Source organism: Scyliorhinus torazame, chromosome 16, assembly GCF_047496885.1.
Source record: "Scyliorhinus torazame isolate Kashiwa2021f chromosome 16, sScyTor2.1, whole genome shotgun sequence".
Classification (NCBI taxonomy): domain Eukaryota; kingdom Metazoa; phylum Chordata; class Chondrichthyes; order Carcharhiniformes; family Scyliorhinidae; genus Scyliorhinus; species Scyliorhinus torazame.
The window spans coordinates 151,917,334-151,938,585 of NC_092722.1; the positions used below are offsets into that span (position 1 = coordinate 151,917,334).

At 46.3% G+C, this 21,252-nt stretch overlaps 1 protein-coding gene across 3 annotated transcripts in view; it reads right to left on the minus strand.

Annotated features, from left to right (window-relative positions):
• The window catches only part of edrf1 (erythroid differentiation regulatory factor 1), a 127,339-nt gene that overhangs the window by 73,438 nt on the left and 32,649 nt on the right, over window positions 1-21,252 (minus strand). For 2 of the 3 annotated variants that reach the window (XM_072479223.1, XM_072479222.1), the window contains exons 4-5: window positions 19,520-19,645; window positions 2,689-2,813 (exon numbers count right to left, since the gene is read on the minus strand). In XM_072479223.1, the coding sequence (XP_072335324.1) occupies window positions 2,689-2,813; window positions 19,520-19,645 (251 nt within the window). Of the gene's footprint in view, window positions 1-2,688; window positions 2,814-19,519; window positions 19,664-21,252 lie in introns of all 3 variants that reach the window. The other variant, XM_072479224.1, reaches the window with a different exon arrangement.

A 21,252-nucleotide genomic window follows, 5' to 3' on the forward strand; every position in this document is an offset into this window, starting at 1 on the left:
TTTCCTCTTTATCTTGTCCTGGCTATTTCCCCCAACTACTGGCTATTTATTTATTTATTTATGTGTTGGCCACAAACAGATCTCGGAACAGTCGGGAGAATGGCTCCCATATTTTGTGGAAGCTCTCTTCCGACCCACGGATGGTGAATTTGATTTTCTCCATTTGGAGAAATTCTGATAGGTCGGACAGCCAGTCTGCAGCTTTAGGTGGTGCTGATTGCCAACCAAGCAGGATTCTACAGCGGGTGATCAGGGAGGCAAAGGCAAGGGCGTCCATCCTCCTCCCCAGGAATAGATCTGGCTGGTCTGATACCCCGAAGACCGCCACTTTCGGGCAAGGCTCCACCCTCATCCCCACCACTTTGGACATTGCCTCGAAGAAGGCTGTCCAGTACTTAGGAAGTCTGGGGCAAGACCAGAACATGTGGGTGTGGTTGGCACCGTTCGCATCTATCCGCCACCTCGGGAAGGACCTACTCGTTCGGGTTCTGGTTAAGTGGGCTCTATGTACCACTTTTAGCTGCGTTAGGTTGAGCCTCGCACATGTGGAGGTAGAGCTGACCCTGTGCAGTGCTTCGCTCCAGAGTCTCCACCCTATTTCGAACCCCAAGTCTTCCTCCCATTTCCTCCTTCTCGTGTACAGTTCGGTGTAGGCCCTCTCTAGCAGTCGTTCGTACATGTCACTACAGTTCCCTCTGCCTGGGGTGTCTGAGTCCAGTAGCTCTTCTAATAGTGTCTGTCGTGGGTATGTCCTTGTCTCCTTCCGTAGGAAGTTTTTAAGCTGTAGGTATCTGAGTTTGTTGCCTTTAGCTAGTTGGAATCTCTGCATCACTTCTTCCAGTGTTGTGAACCTACCGTCAGTGTATAGGTCCTTGACTGTCAATGTCCCCCTGTCCTGTCTCCACCTTTTGAAGGTGGCGTCGGTGAGTGCTGGTGTGAATCTGTGCAGGTTATTGCAGATGGGGGCTTTGTCGGACATTTCAGTCAGTCCGAATTGCTGCCGTAGTTGGTTCCATGTCTGGAGGGTGACTATCACCATTGGACTGCTGGGGTGTTTCTTGGGTGGGGATGGGAGTGCCGCCGTGGCGAGGGCCCGGAGGGAGGTCCCCTTGCAGGAGGCCTCCTCCGCACGCTCCCACTCAGCCTCTGACTCCTTTATCCATCCATCACTCTTTCTGCCGTCGCTGCCCAGTGGTAGAATTGTAGGTTTGGGAGGGCTAGCCCTCCCTGGATTTTGTTTTCTGTAGAACCTTTTTTCTGATCCTAGCATTCTTTCCTCCCATACAAACGCCATGATTAATTTGTCCAATGCATTGAAAAAAAGCCTTGGAGATTATAGATTGGGATGTATCTTAGTAGGAAGAGGTATCTGGGCAGTACATTCATTTTGATCGTCTGTACTCTCCATGCCAGGGAGAGTGGGAGTGTGTTCCACCTCTGCAGGTCCTTTTTGACTTTCTCTGTCAGACTGGTCAGGTTCCATTTGTGGAATCCCGTCCAGTCATGAGCGATTTGGATCTCCAGGTAGCGGAATTTGTGTCAGGCTTGTTTAAACGGCAGTCCCACCAGTGCTGCCCCTCCCCCTTGCGGGTTCACCGGGAAGATCTCACTTTTGATCATGTTGAGTTTGTAGCCCAGAAGGCACCAAATTCTTTCAGGAGCGTGATGCATCCTTTGATGCTGCTTTGTGGGTCCGAGATGTAGCAATAAGCATTTTCAACCAGAAAAGAATCAAATTTGCATACAATTGGATTTAATCAGTCGCACAACTCCAGTTTCTGTACAAGTGCGATGAATGTAGGAATTTCAGCAATGTTGTATTGAATGTAATTGGTGCAGTAAGGGTTAAAGGCCTGGTTAGTGTGTGTATGACTGCTGCAGTAGTGTCTTTTAGAAAATCCTGGTTTGGAAATCAGCTAGGGTTCTTGGAACCAGAGGTACATTAAAGCATTGTTAAAAAGTTTGGGCTGATGTATTTTTTATTTATATTGAGGGTTCCCTGCAGGCTAGTTAATTGGAGACATTGTGTTCAGTTCAATGAGATGATGCAGTTAGTGGGAGGGGCCAGGGGTTGAAGCAGCTAGGTGTTGAAAGTCAGTTGTGCTTTGTGGCTGGAAGGCAAGCGGAGCAGTTTCTGAAGAAACACAGCCAGAGATTCTGCATAGTTCTGACAGGGTTCAGGTCTGTCTTTTCACAGTCTCAAAATACATCTCTGTGTAGCAAGTGAACCAGAGTGCTAACTTTTTAAAAGTGGATTGGGATACAGGATGGCTTGTTGTTTGAGTGGAAAAAAATAGCAGTTAAGGGTTATTATGTCACTGTATTGATTAGCATTGATTAAGGGGTAATTGTAAGCTATTTTCTTGTGTGATGTTAAAGATATTTTAGTACTGTTAGCAATAAAGATTGTTTTAATACATCATATCCCTACTTTAAGGAAATCACTCCTGGAGTGAGGTATCCCTTCCTCACAGTCTTACAAAATTAAAATAAAATATTGGGGGTTTTCTGTCCAGTATCCCAACCACTGTTGGGAGTCTAGCCCAGGATTGTAATACAATAGTTTGTGAAAATTTATCACATCTAAACAGATATATTAACTGGTTTTATGTCAGACAACAGGATTAATAGTGTCCCAAGTTGTCAACTTATTTACTGATGGATCACCAGTTAGAAATGTGCACTCACCTATAGTATAGAAATTTGGAAAGAATAGCTTTCTGGTAAAACTGTTCTCTACTCTTCTTTTTTCTTTGCCATTTTGGATCCACAAGTCTTTGGTATAATTCCTTTAACCAATTCCAGTCTCCTGTCTAAAAGGAACAAAACATTGTATTTAGAGCAATTAACTGTACAAACAAATTTTGACCAATATTTATGAACAAACAAACATAAGAGGCCATGTTTTCTCTGGGTAATCAGAAACCAGACATATACGAGTGAAGATCAGGGGCAAAATTCTCCGTAATCGGCGCGATGTCCGCCGACCGGAAGCCAAATCAGTCCGGCATCGCGCAGGCCCAAAGGTGCGGAATCCTCCGCATCTTGACCGGCCGAGCCCTAACCTTGAGGGGCTAGGCCCGCGCCGGACTGATTTCCGCCCCGCCAGCTGGCGGGAAAGGCCTGTGGCGCCCCGCCAGCTGGCGTGGAAATGACATTGCCGGGCGGCGCATGCGCGGGAGCGTCAGCGGCCGCTCACGGCATCCCCGCGCATGCGCAGTGGAGGGGGTCTCTTCCGCCTCCGCCATGGTGGAGACCATGGCGCAGGCGGAAGGAAAAGAGTGCCCCCACGGCACAGGCCCGCCCGCGGATCGGTGGGCCCCGATTGCGGGCCAGGCCACCGTGGGGGCACCCCCCGGGGCCAGATCGCCCCGCACCCCCCCCCCACAACCCCGGAGCCCGCCAACTTGGTTGGAGACATGGGAAAGTTCCACGATACTTATCTGAATAGTTAAGAAGGGAATGTTAGACTGATTAAAACACCTGGATAAAATGAAACAACCACCCCCAATCACACAACTCAGTGGGCTAGACAGCTGGTTTGTGATGCAGAACAAGGCCAGCAGCACGGGTTCAATTCCCATATCAGCTGAGAATTCTGAATTCTCCCTCAGTGTACCCGAACAGGCGCTGGAATGTGGCGACTAGGGGCTTTTCACAGTAACTTCATTGCAGTGTTAATGTAAGCCTACTTGTGACAATAATAAAAAATTATTACCTTCACCAACCACCCAGACTTAACTAACCACGTCACACGCCCCACCACCCCCGCCATCATCCCCAAATTGGCCAGGCCATCCCGACCTAATTATCCTTCCTGACCACCCCCCAACCCGACTATCCCTGCCAATTACTTCACCATACGACCCCAAATAGCCAACGTATCCCCGTATCCAACCCAACTACCCTCTGAACCATGGACTACCCCCTTCTGACCATCCGAATAACTCCCTGTCGCAACCAGACTACCCACTTCTCCCACCTCAATCATCTGCTAGGATAACAAAGATAGTGGATGCACTGGTAGTAATCTTCTAAAGGGCCTTAAAAATTCTGGAAAAGTCCCAGAGGATTGGAAATCTGAATATAGCAATCATTTAAAAAGGAGACAGATAAAAAACAGGTAACTATAGGCTTAATATCTATCATGGGAAAATGTTAAGAGTTCATTATAAAAGGATGTAACAGCAGAGTATTTGGAAATACATAATATAATCAAGCACGGTCGGCATTGCTCCATGAAGGGGAAATCATGCCTGGCCAATTTCTTAAATTATTTTGAGGTGGTAATGAGCAGGATAGATAAAGGGGAAACAGTAGTTGTAATATACTAGGATTTCTGTGACAGCCGATATCAGAAGGTCACAGAAAAACGCACAGCAGCTTTGAGTTGGGGAAATTTGAGTAAATCTGCAATCCGACGACTATCATTGTCTCTGCTCGGTAGATCATGGTAAAAATGCATTTCAGTTAAATGCACTACTTTTCATTGTCACTACAAGAACTAAAACATTTCATTGAGTTACCTCATATACAGAATGGCTTGTGGCCTAGAACTATGTACTCTAGGAAATAACAAAACCTCATTATGAGCATAAGGAACATGAGTAAGCCTGGGGCTCCTTGAACTTTCTCAGGCATTCAATTAAATCATAGTCAATCTGATATGTTTTTAGCCTCGACTCCACTTTCCAGCCTGTAGTCCATGACCCTTAATTACCCTGTGGAATCTTTCTATCTCAGCCTTAGATATATTCAATGACTCTGCCACCACAGCTCTCTGGGGTAGAGAATTCCAAAGGGTTCCAAGTGTGAGATTTATATAATTATGTTTTAGGATATCTTTTGGTTGAGAAGATAATAGTTTTAAAACTGTATCGCTAAATATAGGTCAAATGAAAGGAGTCATGTGATCCATGATGAATTCTGTCTGACAGTAAATCTAGATGACTTAGTTGTTAGATCAAAAGGAGAGTCTCGCTTCCATTATTGAGGTGCCAAAAGTTAACATCTGTTCACAGGCAGCTGTTTCAAAGTCCACAATGAGAAGGCCCTAAGTTTCCAAAAAACCAGAACGGTGTTATCGGTATCAAGGCGCAAATAATTCTGCTGGAATAGCTTTCTTTGATTCTTAGATGAAATAGCGGATTACCATTTCTACTCAGATACAGGGCAAGTGTGTAGACAAAGCCATTTTGAAATCAGACTTTCCTAATAAGCCCAGAGGTATCAAAGATAGATGAATAGTTGTAGTTTTTTGGTCGAGTGATATTCAGCCACCTGGGAGTGGAAGAGCAAAAGATAGATGTTGGCCGAGCCTGCATCTTAATCAGGAAAAATGCTGACTGTCGGTCACTGTAGCCATGTAAAATGGCTGCATTCCGATTAATCTGGCCAAAACCCAGTTTAAAATGGCTAACCCGAAAGACTGCTGGGAAAAGCAGCCAAGAAGACACAGGCAGGCAGCTGCAGACAGGTTTTCATATTCAGCTCTGGGAACGTAGCCCAGATCGATACTCAGGGCTATCAACAGCCCTTCAACCCAGGTATCCGCAGTTTCATTCAGGACGGTTTACACCTAATCAACTCAGACATCCACAGTTAAATCGGCTATCCCCGGGAACAATTGCAACATATTAGCAATTGAATACCGGGCCAGACCTGTCAGCGCCTGCAGTGGCCGAAACAAAGACAGGTGAGCGACCACCCCCCAATCGAGGAATCGCCTCACCATTGGACACATCGACCCCAGAGACTGGGGACAGAATCCAATCACTTGGGACTCGGGGTCAAAGGCCGCCCCGGGAGGCGGGAAGCCCCTGGGCCCTATAAAAGTAAAGGTCCAAGTTCAGATCACTCTCTCTCTCTCATCTTCGCCTGCTCGAGACCTTCACAAGACCAGCCACCGGCCACTGTAAGTGTGAATCCAACGATCGCTATCCGATAGAGACACCTAGCCACCGACCTGTGGCAGCCTTTTGAATCCCGCGGGCCAGATTTGATTGGGCAAGCCATTCGTTTCCCTGACCTGGTGGGCTCTTCCTAAGTTAAGTATTGGCCAGTAGTGATAGGTTTATTGTATAGAAAGTAGTATTAGGGTATTAATATTGCTTGTTGTATATAATAAATGACCGTTGTTTTAATCCTTACTAAGCGATGTGCTGTGTTATTAATCATAACCTAAACTTGAACCACGTGGCGGTATCATAAAGATACCTGGCGACTCATGAGCAAAGATGACCGAAACAGAGCAAATAGAATAAAGCTAGAAAGAGCAACATCACCACGCAGAATGTGGGTAGGAGCTTGTGTCCCGTTCGAAAATCTACTTAGTAAAGAATTGAAACACTGCTACTGGGTTTGCCTAGCTTAAGCTAGTGGGAGAATCCCCAGGGAAAGCTAACGGTGGAAGTTGGCATTGTAAAAGGAAAGAAATAAATCCTTGGCAGCTGTGAAAAATTGATTGATTGATTCCAGAATATTGGACGTCTACATCAGAGACGGAGTTTTAAAAAATTGGGTTGTCAGCAAAAACAGAAAAGGGCAAACTCTGTTTGGTTGTTTAAAGTATAAGTTGCTCACGGGAAAAGAAGTGTTTCATTAATAGTGTTTTGTCTTTAATCACTGATACATTAGTTATTTTAAATGTCAGATTTTGTTGTGTCATCTGTGGCCCTGACCCAAAGCCTGCTGGGAAAATGGCCAAGTAAAAGGGACACTAAGCATGCTGGGAAATGTGGGCAAGTAAGAGAGACTCTGAAGAAACTAGAGACATTAAGAGCCGAGTATGAAGATTTGGAAACAGGACAACAGATGGGGGCCCTCGACTGCGAGATTGATCATTATCAAGAAAAGGTGCCAGAGGTGAGAGATGGATACAGCTTGTATGAGAACGATCACCTAGGAACTGGAAGGCTGAGAGATAAGTGGGCGTGAAATATAGCGGGCCAAAAACATTAGCATTTATTGTGGTCTGTCCAATGAAATGGGAGATGGTCATCATTTAAGTGTAGGAATCTATGTATGTGATCGGACACACACTTCCAAGAAAGATATAAATATCAACTCAGAAGTGACCACGGTATACAAAACTTCGAGGAAGAACAATCGCAGAAGACCACCTCAAGCCTCCAGCTTGAACACAGAGTCTGATCCCTTTTGTGTCTTGGCAATGTGATTGGATGGTGAAGGCTTCACAGGTCCACTAAACGCTATTAGATAAGTATCAACAGTTGAACCTATGCTTAAGAACCTACAGTGCTAGTGCCTTTGATAGTGTATGATAGAACCTCTCTTGTAGTAGTGATAAGCATTGGGATTTTTATATTGTGTTTAATAAAGTGCTTTCATAGAATCATAGAATTTACAGTGAAGGAGGCCATTTGGCCCATCATGTCTGCACCGGCCCTTGGAAAGAGTACCTACTTAAGCCCACACCACCACCAGTAACCCCACCAACCTTTTTGGACACTAAGGGAAATTTAGCATAGCCAATCCACCTAACCTGTACATCTTTGGACTGTGGGAGGAAACCGGGGCACCCGGAGGAAACCCACGCAGACAGTGGCCCAAGCCAGGAATCAAACCTGGGACCCTGGAGCTGTGAAGCAACTGTGCTAGCCACTGTGCTACCATGCCATCCCAAAATTTGACTCAATGTTAAAGGTGTTCTATCTATTAATCAACTAGAGCGAGAGTCTCAGTTAACACATCCTTTTTGGTTAATAACTGGAAATTCAAATTTCTATTTAAAACGGTTTCTGGTCTCTATGGGGATGACAACAAAAAACTAACTACCCTCGGAGAAGAAACTTGTTCCTAAAATATATGCCCTTAGTTCTAGATTCCCCTAGGAGGGCAAACATCCTCTCAGGGGCTACCTTGTCAAGCCCAGTTTTAATCAGAGCACCTCTCACCTAAATTCCATGAGTATAGGCCTAATTTGCTCAACCTTTCCTCATAAAACATTCCCTTAATTCCAGGAATCGATGCAGTGAACCTGCTCTGTAAGTATATTCCTCCTTAAATAAGGATACCAAAACAGCATGCAGTACTCTAGGTACTCTATTCTTTGCAGTCCCTCTCCCATTAGGTTTGCATCACAGAAAAATACAATGCAGTTTCATACACAAAAAATAACTGGTTGTTCCCGTAGTATTGTTGGATGGCATTGAAGTGAATTATAGAATTACTTTAACAGTATCGAGAGTTGCTACAAATCAATCATCTTATGCAGATGAAAGGATGTTGCCATTGCCATCGACTATCTAGAGTTTAAACACCCAAAGACAGTTCTCTGCCACATCATAAGACAGTACTGTTATTACGCCTAGGTGCAGAATACCCTACCCAATCAAGATGGTGTTTGACTAGGAGAAAAATGCTACCAACATTTAAATTTAACATTTTAGTTTTCAAAGTAGTGAAATGTTTAAATTATTAGATATTTTAAGAAATAACAAAATTTGGTGAAACTTTAGCTATGCAAATTATTTTCACTGGAGAGCCTGATAACTTTTAAAAAAAAATTTGAACTTTCAATTTATAGCTGAAAATAACACATGAAGATTTCACATTTTAAACTTTTACTGAACTGAATGACGAATCACTAAAAATAAAGTCGCTCTTGACTAAACACTACTCTCTCTGCAGGCAACTTGTACTTTTAACTACAGAAAAAAAGATTCCCCATTTAACTTTTAGCACGACCGAAAATCTACCGCTAATAGTTACATGTTACACTGTACCTGAAGTTGACACTTCATCCTCCAGGAGCAAGTCTTAAATTTTCAGTTCCTGATGGCAAGCTTCCTATTTACTTTCCCATCTGGTAACCTTTGATCCCAGAACTGACTTTCAATGTGAGAATTACATTGCAGACTCCTTCTCTCTAGCCCCTAGCTAGGCAAATCTTCCAGCCTCCTTTAAATGTTCACAAACCCAGTTTTCAATCTGAACACAATCACTCATCTACATTCAGATTGATGAACAACGGAATTAGTATTTTCTCCTGGTTGCCTTTGTCTCCTGCTCACTTGCTCTCAGATGACAGCCGACCATACCAAACCAACTGCTGTCTGTCAAGTTCATTGATTTGCAGGGAAGCACGTAGTCGGATTTCAAAAATGGCTTCCTCTGGACTGCATGTGGCACAGTGGTTAGCACTGGGACTGCGGCACTGAGGACCTGGGTTCGAATCCCGGCCCTGAGTCACTGTCTGTGTGGAGTTTGCACATTCTCCCCATGTCTGCGTGGGTTTCACCCCCACAACCCAAAGATGTGTAGGTTAGGTGGATTGGCCATGCTAAATTGTCCATTAATTGAAAAAAATAAAATAATTGGGTACTCTTAAATTAAATTTTTTTTAAAAAAATGGCTTCCTCTGCCGTTTTCTCCATGACGTAATACACATTAGGTAGAATTGATAATTAGCTATCTTTGATCCCAGCTTCCTTCATCTTAGCAGTAAATGATCAGTATCCAAAATTACTGTTTAAATCGAATGTCTATAACAGTTTTTTGGGACCTGTGACAGATTTGGAGATTTTACGGATTCTGGATCCCAGGCCTAGTATGTACTTATAATAGATAAAGTATGAAAAATAAAGAATAAAGTGGTTTTATTCAAATTGCTACCCAGGGCATCAGCTTCGAATGTAGCTGGTTTTTGGTTTCTTCTGGATTTTCAGACACCGGATAAGGGGTCCTGGTACCAGTGCTCAGAAGCTGCCATCGTCTCTAACCATAAATATCGCGTACCTTCTTCTCCAAAACAATCCAGATCTTCCCTTGATCCCTAACAATTAAACCATTCAGACTTATAGCCATAATAAAAAAGTAAATTACTGCGGATGTTGGAATCCGAAACAAAAACAGAATATGCTGGAAAATCTCAGCAGGTCTGACAGAATGTGGAGAGAGAACAGAGCTAACATCGAGTCTGGATGACTCTTCCAAGCAGATTCCATAACAGGTCACATAACTCTTTCAGTTTACCTAAATTCAAAGCTACAGTCCCAAAATGAATAATTTTATAAATCTCGGATTCAGAAACGACCCTACCTCACACACCATAAAATTTAACCTTTTGGTGGCACTTTCTCTCCCAGAGTTAGGTTGTCGAAAGCAAAAGCTTTTCTGCAATATTATTTGCTGTAACTTCAATTGCTGCAGCAAAACGCTAAGTATTGCAATTCCTTTGAACCACCAGCCTAGCTAGTTGCCAGACAGGAAGACCGATGACAGAAGACCACAGGTAGGGTCAGAGCTTGGAGAGGGAGCTAATCGAGTCTGGGGATGCAGTCGGGAGTGCAGAAAGGAAGGGCAAGGCCAAAATCATGGCATGTTGGAATATAGAGAGGCCAGAATCAGAAGGACAAAAACATCAGAGGCCAGGGAAAAATTCCTTAACTTTCTGGCTCTCAAGGAAACTTGTAAAATGCATTCACCTTGAAGTGACAGTCGTTCCTGCCTATTTTTAACCACCAGGTTTCCTGGCCCCTATGTAGCTGTACAGCAAATAAAACACGCCACCTATATGCACACCAAGAATGGACTTTTGGGCTCTTTTACAGGGCCCCCACGGCATTTGTTTGACATTTCCCGGTGTGGGAAGGAGACTGCAACATTCCCCTGACAGTGGCCCCCAGGAATGGTATGTCTTTTGGTTACCAGACCCGGCAGAAACAGTAAAAGATTTGGCTGTAACTGCAGGGGAGAGAGGGGCCTCTTCCAGCATGCAGGCGGGGGAAGGGCAAGCTTAAAGCTGCAAGCTGACTTAAGGGCCTCTATTAAAGGTGAATTCTAGCAGCAGAGGGAACAACTGTGAAAAGATCTACCAAGGCCATTGAAGAAGCGGGGACGAGGCTTCTGGTGGTGGCCATGGAGGAGTAGGTCGCGCATTCGGCAGCTCCCGTCTGGAACGGACTCTCAGACCTTTTTCAGTAGTTTCCACAGACTTTTGGGGGCAGATTGGTGACGCGAACACTGCCAAAAGGATTCCCTCTCGAGAGTTCCGGTTGCGGCTATGCGAAGCTAAGTCGCACATTCGGCGGCTCCCGCAGAAATGGACATTAGGGCTCTTTTCAGGGCCCCCAAGGGCACTTTTTTGACGTTTCCCGGTGTGGGAAGGAGTTAATAGCTCCCAGTCAGTATATGGCTTTAACTAGGCGACAAAAAAGGTGGTGGTGGACCAGAAGAAGGGAGGGAAGGACAAAATGGCAGCGGGCGGAGACCAGGCAGCGTGGAGGCAGTGGGCGGAGGAGCAACAGGAGGGTATCCAGCTCTGCCTCAGAGAGATTAAAACGGACCTGCTAGAGCCGATGAAGGCTTCTATTGATAAGCTGCTGGAGACACAGAAGGCCCAGGGGGTGGCAATCCGAGAGGCTCGACAAAAGATCTCTGACAATGAGGACGAGATCTTAGGCCTGGCAGTAAAGGTGGAGGCGCACGAGGCTCCACAAGAAATGGCAGGAGTGGTTCGAGGAGACGGAGGATCAGTCGAGGCGGAAGAATCTGCTGATTCTGGGCCTCCCGGAGGGGCCGGACGTGGGGGCCTATGTGGTCACCATGTTGAACTCGCTGATGGGAGTGGGGTCCTTGCAGGGGCCCCTGGAGCTGGAAGGTGCCCATAGAGTGTTGGCGAGGAGGCCCAAGGCTAACGAGCCTCCGCGGGCGGTGCTGGTGCGGTTCCATCGGTTCGTCGATCGGGAGTGTGCGCTCAGGTGGGCCAAGTAGGAGAGGAGCAGCAGGTGGAAGAATGCGGAGGTTCGGATATATCAGGACTGGAGTGCGGAGGTGGCGAAGAGGGGGGCCGGGTACAATCGAGCGAAGGCGGTGCTGCACAGGAAGGGGGTGAAGTTTGGCATGTTGCAGCCGGCGCGACTGTGGGTTACCTACAAGGACCGGCACCATTATTTTGAGTCTCCGGAGGAGGCGTGGGCCTTTGTTCAGGCCGAGAAGTTGGACACAGATTGAGGGTCGGGATGGGCGATTGGAGACTGCGGTGGATGTCATGCCTATTTTTAGTTCGGGGGGGCCCTTTGCATTGTTTTGGGTTTCTTTTTCTTAGTGTTTTTCTCTTTCAGGTTGGGAGGGTGTATGGGGCGGGTTGGGCACAGTTTTGGTTGGTGGCGGGGCCTGATAGGTTGAGAGCGCGGGCTTTTTCCCACGCCAAAGACTGGGCAGGGGGGCGGGGAAGCGAGGATTGTTTCCCGCTCTTAGAACGGAGGGGGAGGGGGAGAGCCTGTGGATGGGGAGCGGGAGAAGAGAGTGTGCCACACAATGGGAGGAGTCGAAGGGGAGGCGGGAGTGGCCGGGGTCAGCAGGAGTCAGCTGACTTGCGGAAGTGCAATGGGGGATTGGGGGGGGGGGGGGGGGAGGAGGAAGAGGAGTAAACCAGCTAGGATGGGTCCTAGCCGGGGGGTGGGGGATCGAGTTGCTGCTGCTAAGGTCAAGGGAGGAGCTGGAGCGAGATTGGGGGGGGTATGCCGCTGTGGGGATCAGGCCGGGTGTGGGGTGCGGGCGAGTGGCTGGCCGAGGAGGGGTCATGGCTAGTCGGCGGGGGAGGTGGGCGAGTACTTTCGGTTGCACCGAGGGACGAGACAGGGGTGTCCCCTGTCCCCCCTGCTCTTCGCACTGGCGATTGAACCCGAGAGTCAGGAACTGGAGGGGGTTGGTGCGGGGTGGGGAAGAGCATAGGGTGTCGCTTTATGCGGACGACCTGCTGCTGTAAGTGGTGGACCCGGTGGGAGGAATGCCAGAGGTAATGAGGATCCTTAGGGAATTCGGGGGCTTTTCGGGGTACAAGCTCAACATGGGGAAGAGCGAGCTGTTCGTAGTTCAGCTAGGGGACCAGGGGAGGGGGATTGGCGAGCTCCCACTAAAAAGGGCGGAGAGGAGCTTCAGATATTTGGGGGTCCAGGTGGCCAGGAGCTGGGGGGCCCTACATAGGCTTAACTTTACAAGGCTGGTGGAGCAAATGGAGGAGTTCAAGAGGTGGCAGCGTTGCCGCTGTCCTTGGCGGGTAGGGTGCAGTCAATCAAAATGACGGTGCTCCCAAGGTTTTTGTTCCTGTTCCAGTGCCTCCCCGTGTTTATCCCGAAAGCTTTTTTCAGGCGGGTTAACAGGAATATAATGGGGTTTGTGTGGGCGCGAGGGACTCAGAGGGTGAGAAGGGTGTTCCTGGAGCGGAGTAGAGGGGGGGCTGGCGCTGCCCAACCTCTGTGGGTACTACTGGGCCGCCAATGCGACAATGGTGCGCAAGTGGGTGATGGAGGGGGCGTCCTGTGTGGGTACGAATCTGGGGGCGCTGGCAACGGCGCCGCTGCCGCTCCCCCCAAGGAGGTATACCACGAGCCCGGTGGTGGTGGCGGCCCTCAAAATTTGGGGGCAGTGGAGGCGCCATATGGGGGGGAAGTTGGGGCCTCAGCGTGGACCCCATTGCGGGGCAACCACCGGTTCGCCCCAGGAATAACAGGTGGAGGGTTTTCGGGGTGGCACAGGGCAGGGATACGAAAGTTGGGAGACCTGTTTGTGGACGGGAAGTTCGCGAGCTTGGGTGAGCTGGAGGAGAAGTACGGGCTCCCCCCGGGGAACGCCTTCAGGTAAGGGCGTTTGCCAGACGGCAGGTGGTGGAATTCCCGCGGCTACTGCCACACACAGTACAGGACAGGGTGCTCTCGGGGGGGTGGGTGGGAGTGGGGAAGATCTTGGAAACTTACCAGGTGATGCAGGAGGAGGAGGCCTCGGTGGTGGAGTTGAAAGGTAAATGGGAGGAGAAGTTGGGAGAGGAGATCGAAGAGGGGACGTGGGCAGATGCCCTAGGGAGGGTGAATTCTTCCTCTTCGTGCGCGAGGCTCAGCCTCATACAGTTTAAGGTGCTGCACAGGGCACACATGACCGGGACAAGGATGAGCTGGTTCTTTGGGGGTGAGGACAGGTGTGTTAGGTGCTCAGGGAGCCCAGCAAATCACACCCATATGTTCTGGGCATGCCCAGCGCTGGAGGAATTTTGGAAGGCCGTAGCGAGGACGGTGTCGAGAGTGGTAGGATCCAGGGTCAGACCGGGCTGGGTGCTCGCAATATTTGTGGTGGCAGAGGAGCCGGGAGTGCAGGAGGCGAAAGAGGCCGGAATTCTGGCCTTTGTGTCCGTGGTAGCCCGGCGAAGGATTCTCCTTTAGTGGAAAGATGCGAGGCCCCCAAGCGTGGAATCCTGGATCAGCGATATGGCAGGGTTCATTAAATTGGAGGGGGTGAAATCTGCCTTGAGAGGGTCAGTACAAGGGTTCTTTAGGCAGTGGCAACTGTTCTTAGACTTCCTGGCAGAACGATAGACATTGGTCAATGGCAGCAGCAGCTCGGGGGGTGGGGGGGGTTTACTTTATTTTTGTTTATGTTATTTACACTGGAAGGGTCTGAGGGGGTGTATACACCTGTTGTGTTAAGTCGGGGTGTTAATGTTAATTTATTATTTATGTACAGGGGGGGGTTTGGGGGGGTTGCTTTTTTAGATTGTGTTTTGTACTTAACCCTGTTGGGTTCTTTTTTCTTTCTCATTTTGTTCTTGATATTTTATGAAAACCTTTAATAAAAATTATTATTTTTTTAAAAACCACAACGCAACGCCATCGCGCTCTCAAGACCAACCACAACATTGTCATCAAACCAGCAGACAAAGAAGGGACCACCGTCATTCTGAACAGAACGGACTACTGCAAAGAAGTGTAACGACAACTCAACAACCAGGAACACTACGACAGTTACCCTCAGATCCGACCAAGGAACACACCCGCCAAATCAACAGACTGATTAATACCTTGGATCCAGACCTTCAGAGCACCTTACGCCCTCTCATCCCTCGTACTGCCTCCTGAAATTACACAAGGCCAACACACCACGCCGTCCTCTCGTATCAGACAATGGGACCGTGTGAGAACCTCTCTGGCTATATCGAGAGCATCTTGAAACCAATCGTACAAGAACGCCCAGCTTTTGTCGCAATACGACGGACTTCTTGCATAAACTCAGTACCCATGGACCAGTTGAACCAGGAACATTCCTCCTCACAATGGACGTCTCGGCACTCTACACCAGCATCTGCCATGACAACGGCATTGCTGCAACAGCCTCAGTACTCAACACCGACAACTGCCAATCTCCAGCCGCAATTCTGCAACTTATCCGCTTCATTCTGGATCACAACATCTTCACCGTCGACAACAAGTTCTTCATCCAGACACACGCATCAGCCATGGGGACCAAATTCGCATCTCAATATGCCAACATCTTCATGCACAACTTTGAACAAGACCTCCTCACCGCACAGGATCTTCAACCAATGTTATACACCAGATATAATGCTGACATTTTGTTCCTTTGGACAAACGGCGAAGAATCACTGAAATGACTACACGATGTCATCAATAAGTTCCATCACACCATCAGACTCACCATGGACTACTCTCCAAAACTGGTTGCATTCTTGGACACACTCATCTCCGTATAGGACGGTCACCTCAGTACTTGGCTTTATCGCAAGCCCATGGATAACCTCATGATGCTCCACTTCTCCAGCTTCCACCCTAAGCACATTAAAGAAGCCATCCCCTATGGACAAGCCCTCCGCATACACAGGATCTGCACCGACGAGGAGGAACGTAACAGGCATCTACAGACGCTGAAAGGTGCCCTTGTACGAACGGGATATGGAGCTCAACTCATCGAGCGACAGTTCCAACGCGTCACAGCAAAAAAACGCACCAACCTCCTCAGAAGACAAACACGGGACACAACCGACAGAGCACCCTTCATCATCCAGTACTTCCCCAAAGCGTAGAATCTTCTTCGCAGCCTTCAACACGTCATCGATGAAGACAAACATCTTGCCAAGGTCATTCCCACACCCACACTACTTGCCTTCAAACAACCACGCAACCTCAAACAAACCATTGTTTGCAGCAACCTACCCAGCCTTCAGAACAGCGACCACGATACCTCACAACCCTGCCGTGGCAATCTCTGCAAGACGTGCCAGATCATCGACATGGGTACCACCATTACACGCGAGAACCCCACCCACCAGGTACATGGTACATACGCATTCGACTCGGTCTACCTTATACGCTGCAGGAAAGGATGTCCCGAAGCGTGGTACATTGGCAAGACCATGCAGACGCTGCGACAACGGATGAACGGACATTGCGCGACCATCGGCAGGATGTTCCCTTCCAGTCAGGGAACAGTTCAGCAGTCAAGAGCATTCAGTCTCTGATCTCCAGGTAAGCGTTCTCCAAGGCGGCCTTCAGGATGCGCGACAACGCAGAATCGCCGAGTAGAAACTTATAGCAAAGTTCCGCACACGAGTACGGCCTGAACTGGGACCTTGGATTCATGTCGCATTACATTCACCCCCCCACCATCTGGCCTGGGCTTGCAAAATCCTACCAACTGTCCTGGCTTGAGCCAATTCACACCTCTTTAACCTGTGATTATCCCTCTCTCCAGTTGCTCCGTTTGGACCTGTAAAACTTAATTACCTGCAAAGACTCGCATTCAAAGCATCGTCTTGCATCTTTGACTTTGTCTGTATATATATTTCTGGAACCTACCTGTTCATTCACCTGAGGAAGGTGCAGTGCTCCGAAAGCCAGTGATTAGAAACAAACCTGTTGGAGTTTAACCTGGTGTTGTAAGACTTCTTACTGTGCTCACCCCAGTCCAACTGTGGCATCTCCACGTCCTGTTTTTGACAGGCTAATAGTGAACTCCCCAGAAATATGTGGCAATTACACAGCTCACAGGGGTACTCTTCCATATCGCAGACTGATCGACCATTTACACACTAGTAACTTGTACACATTAAATCTATCGTTATTTTGCCCATAATTTCTGGGCCAATTCTATCACCAAAGCTATGTCAATTAGGCTGACTCCAAAATAGTTGCCTGGGTAAATGATGGAGAAGTTGAGTCAGAAAAACCTCAGAATAAAGTGAAAAATCTATCTCCAAGGCCATGGTTATCTTGAAGGCCATCGTGATGAATATTTGCAGACAGTATAGACTCTACATCCACATCATACTTTCAATCCATCATAGGTATAAACATAACAAAAAGACTATATATTATGTTAATTGACAGTTCAGTTGGAGTTGTGACAGAAATGCTTCAGCTAATGTTCACTAACAACTTGATCTTTCCCCTTGTATCCTGTGGCACCTAACTGAACTGGATTGGAGCTGCCAGTGAAGAGCTATGCAATCAGCCCTGCATCACTTTATGACCAGACAAGTTAGCACACAAACATACATGCAGAGTTTCGCCGACTGTCATCCAACTGATGGTTAAATTCCCATGGTTAAATAACTCAATGAGGCAATGCAATAAACATTAGATAAGCATTAAATAAAGCTAGTTTTGAATCCAAGTGACAAATAACTAAAGTAGTCAATAATAAAATTAATGGGTTTTTCCTTGGTGTTAACCTGAAATATCGATACTGAACAAGTTTTAAATCAGTAAGTTAAGGACATTTAACTGCTTAGGTGAATCATAGAACAGTGCAGCACAGAACAGGCCCTTCGGCCCTCGATGTTGTGCCTAGCTTTGTCCGAAACCAAGATCATGCTATCCCACTCCCTGTCATTCTGGTGTGCTCCATGTGCCTATCCAATAACCGTTTGAAAGTTCCTAAAGTGTCCGACTCCACTATCACAGCAGGCAGTCCATTCCACACCCTAACCACTCTCTAAGTCAAAAACCTACCTCGGACATCCCTCCTATATTTCCCACCCCAAACCTTATAGTTATGGCCCCTTGTAACAGCTACATCCAGCCGAGGAAATACTCTCTGAACGTCCACTCTACCTATCCACCTCATCATCTTATAAACCTCTATTAAGTCACCTCTCATCCTCCTCCGCTCCAAAGAGAAAAGCCCTAGCTCTCTCAACCTTTCCTCACAAGATCTACCCTCCAAACAAGGCAGCATCCTGGTAAATCTCCTTTGCACCCTTTCCAATGCTTCCACACCCCTCCTATAGTGAGGTGACCAGAACTGCACACAATACTCCAAATGTGGTCTCACCAGGGTCCTGTACAGTTGCAGCATAACCCCACAGCTCTTAAACTCAAGCTCCCTGTTAATAAATGCTAACACATTATAGGCCTTCTTCACAGCTCTATCCACTTGAGTGGCAACCTTCAGAGATCTGTGGACATGAACGCCAAGATCTCTCTGATCCTCCACATTCTCCAGAACCCTGTAATCCGCATTCAAATTTGTCCTACCAAAATGAATCACCTCGCACTTATCAGGGTTAAACTCCATCTGCCATTTTCCGGCCCAGCTCTGCATCCTATCAATGTCTCTTGGCAGCTTACAACAGCCCTCCACCTCGTCCACTACTCCACCAATCTTGGTGTCATCAGCAAATTTACTGACCCACCCTTCAGCCCCCTCCTCCAAGTCATTTATAAAAATCACAAAAATTCCTGCGGTACACCACTGGTAACTGGTCTCCAGTCTGAAAATTTTCCATCCACCACCACCCTCTGTCTTCTATGTGATAGCCAGTTACTTATTCAATCACTAGAAAATCGTTGGTTAAAATCAGAGTACTTTCGCAAAGCAAAGATGGAAATGGAGGAGGGAGTGCAAAGGAATCCAGACAGTGGTTTCCAAAATGGTGCTTCGAAAATGAGTTCCTCATTCCTCAACTGTGATTTCCCAACTACAGTTGTTGACAGGGCCCTCAACAGTGTGCGGTCCATCTCCCATGCCACCACCCTCACCCCCTCCCCTCCCTCCCAGTACAGGGTTGTGGAGTCCCTCTCGTTCTCACATTTCATCCACTAGCCTCCGTATGCAAAGCATAATCCTCTGCCATTTTCGCCAACTCCAGCGTGATGCCACCCACCAAACACATCTTCCCTTCACTCCCTCTGTCAGCATTCCGCAGAGACTGTTCCATCCGAGATAATCTAGTCCACTCCTCCACCATACCCAGTACCTCTCCCATCACCCATGGCACTTTCCCATGCAATCGGTGAAAGTGTAACACCTGCCCCTTTACCTCTTCCATGCTGAACATCCCAGGCCCAAAACACTCATTACAGGTTAAGCAGCGTTTCACTAGCATCTCTTCCAATTTGGTCTACTGCCCTACTCTAAAGGAATCCAGACTATCTTTATATTGATTTGTGCAACAAGTTACTGGGTTGTATAGAAAGGATACCTACAAAGCTTTCCTCAAGTATGTGGGAGGGCTAGAGGTCCAAAGTGTAAAGAAAGAATTAACTAGGATCTCTTTGCTGTAGTTGTTAAGTACAAAATTTTGTACTTAATTGAAAATGCAATTAAATATGTCCAATTCCTGCCAAATGCAGCAGGTAAGCCGTAGTAAGCAATTAGCTTTTCCCTTTTGCACACCCATTAAATTAAGAACTATCTCAATATGGACCAATACATGGTTTAATAGGAAAGCAAATTCATAGTGAGAACAATGTTAGCTTTCACTTACTTGGGACGAAGTCATAAAGAGTTCCTGAATATCTAATTCATCAAGTAGAAGAGTCCTTCCAACACGATGAACACCCATGCTGACGTGTGATTTGCTATATGGTATCTTCAGCAACTTCTTTATGTTCTAATTTTAACAAAATGCCTATAATTACAATTCATTGTCACCATAAAATAAAATAGTGGGTACATTTAACTAATTGATCCAAAGGATAAAGCTGTTGACACATCACTGATCTAATTTATGAAATAATTTGCCAACTTTAAACATCACACAAAATAAATTGAACAGAGTGGCTTGAGGAATGTTTTATCATGCTGCGAATCACAATATTCAAAAATATAATATAGTTCTTTTAAACTTAATTTTTAAAAACATTATCCTTTTTATACTGTACAGGGTTAAATATATTTGATGTAAATACAATTAAAATTAAGAACTTCAGGTTTAAATAAACCACATTTGAATATCTGATTTTATTTCTCCGAAACATTTGTACGTATTTCACATCTTGATACGTTTTATTTTAGGCCCTGGGTAGATTGTGCCAGCTACTAATTTAAAAGTACCAGATATTTCACATTAGCAAAATGTCACCAAAATGGAACCAAAGGTTTTATAAATATTTTAGGGACTTAACAATTTTTAGTTCTATGGACAAAACTAGAATCATAGTAAGTTAAATAAATGCTAAATGAATATTTCATGTTAAGTACACAACTAATTAGCAAAATAAAGAACAATCAAGCAAACATCAGAAAAGAGAGACTTTCCCCTACAAGCAAAGGTGCTTGAGAACATATTGAATTCCACAATGTTTTGTCACTAAGCATTCTATTTATACATTCGCAGGGTTTCGGTTCCCACAAATTCTCAAAAGGTGTGAACTCGCAAACAATGAACTTGCACAGTGTCGGCACGTGCGAATGATGTGGGAAAGGTGACAGTTTAACATTATAAATTGCGGATGAATGAAGTTTTGGGGCCTTGAGCCACGATTAAGTGTATGGTAGCATAGTGGTTATCACTAAGGCTTCACAGCGCCAGGATCCCAGGTTCGATTCCCGGCTTGGGTCACTGTCTGTGCGGAGTCTGCACGTTCTCCACGTGTCTGTGTGGGTTTCCTCCCACAAGTCCCGAAAGACGTGATATTAGGTAAATTGGACATTGAATTCTCCCTCGGTGTACCCGAACAGGCGCTGGAATGCGGTGACTAGGGGCTTTTCACAGTAACTTCATTGCAGTGTTAATGTAAGCCTACTTGTGATAATAAATTATTATTAAACTACATTCGCCCAGGTAAACAAATTCATGATAGAGGAGGTCGTAAATGACAGGCATGGACTTTAAATTGAAACTGGTATTAGATTTATCGGACTGCGACTAGAATTTTTTAACATTATATATTACTAAATAATGAAGTTCTACAATCCTTTGTGAGACCCTCAAAGTGTATTTCCACTATATTGCAAATCTCAGCAGCAAAAATTAAATTATAAGTTATAGTTGCATAGGATGCATGATAGAGAAACAGGCCATTTTGGCCTAATCAGTTATGCTGGTGTTTAATACTCCATTTGAGTATAAAACACCAGCTCTCATCTTTCCTCATCTAAATCTACCATCTATTCCCTTTTCCCACATATGCTTGTCTAATTTCCCTTTAGATGCATATATACTATTTGCTCTAGCCACTACCTGTGGCAGTGAGTTTCACTTTTTTACCAATCTGA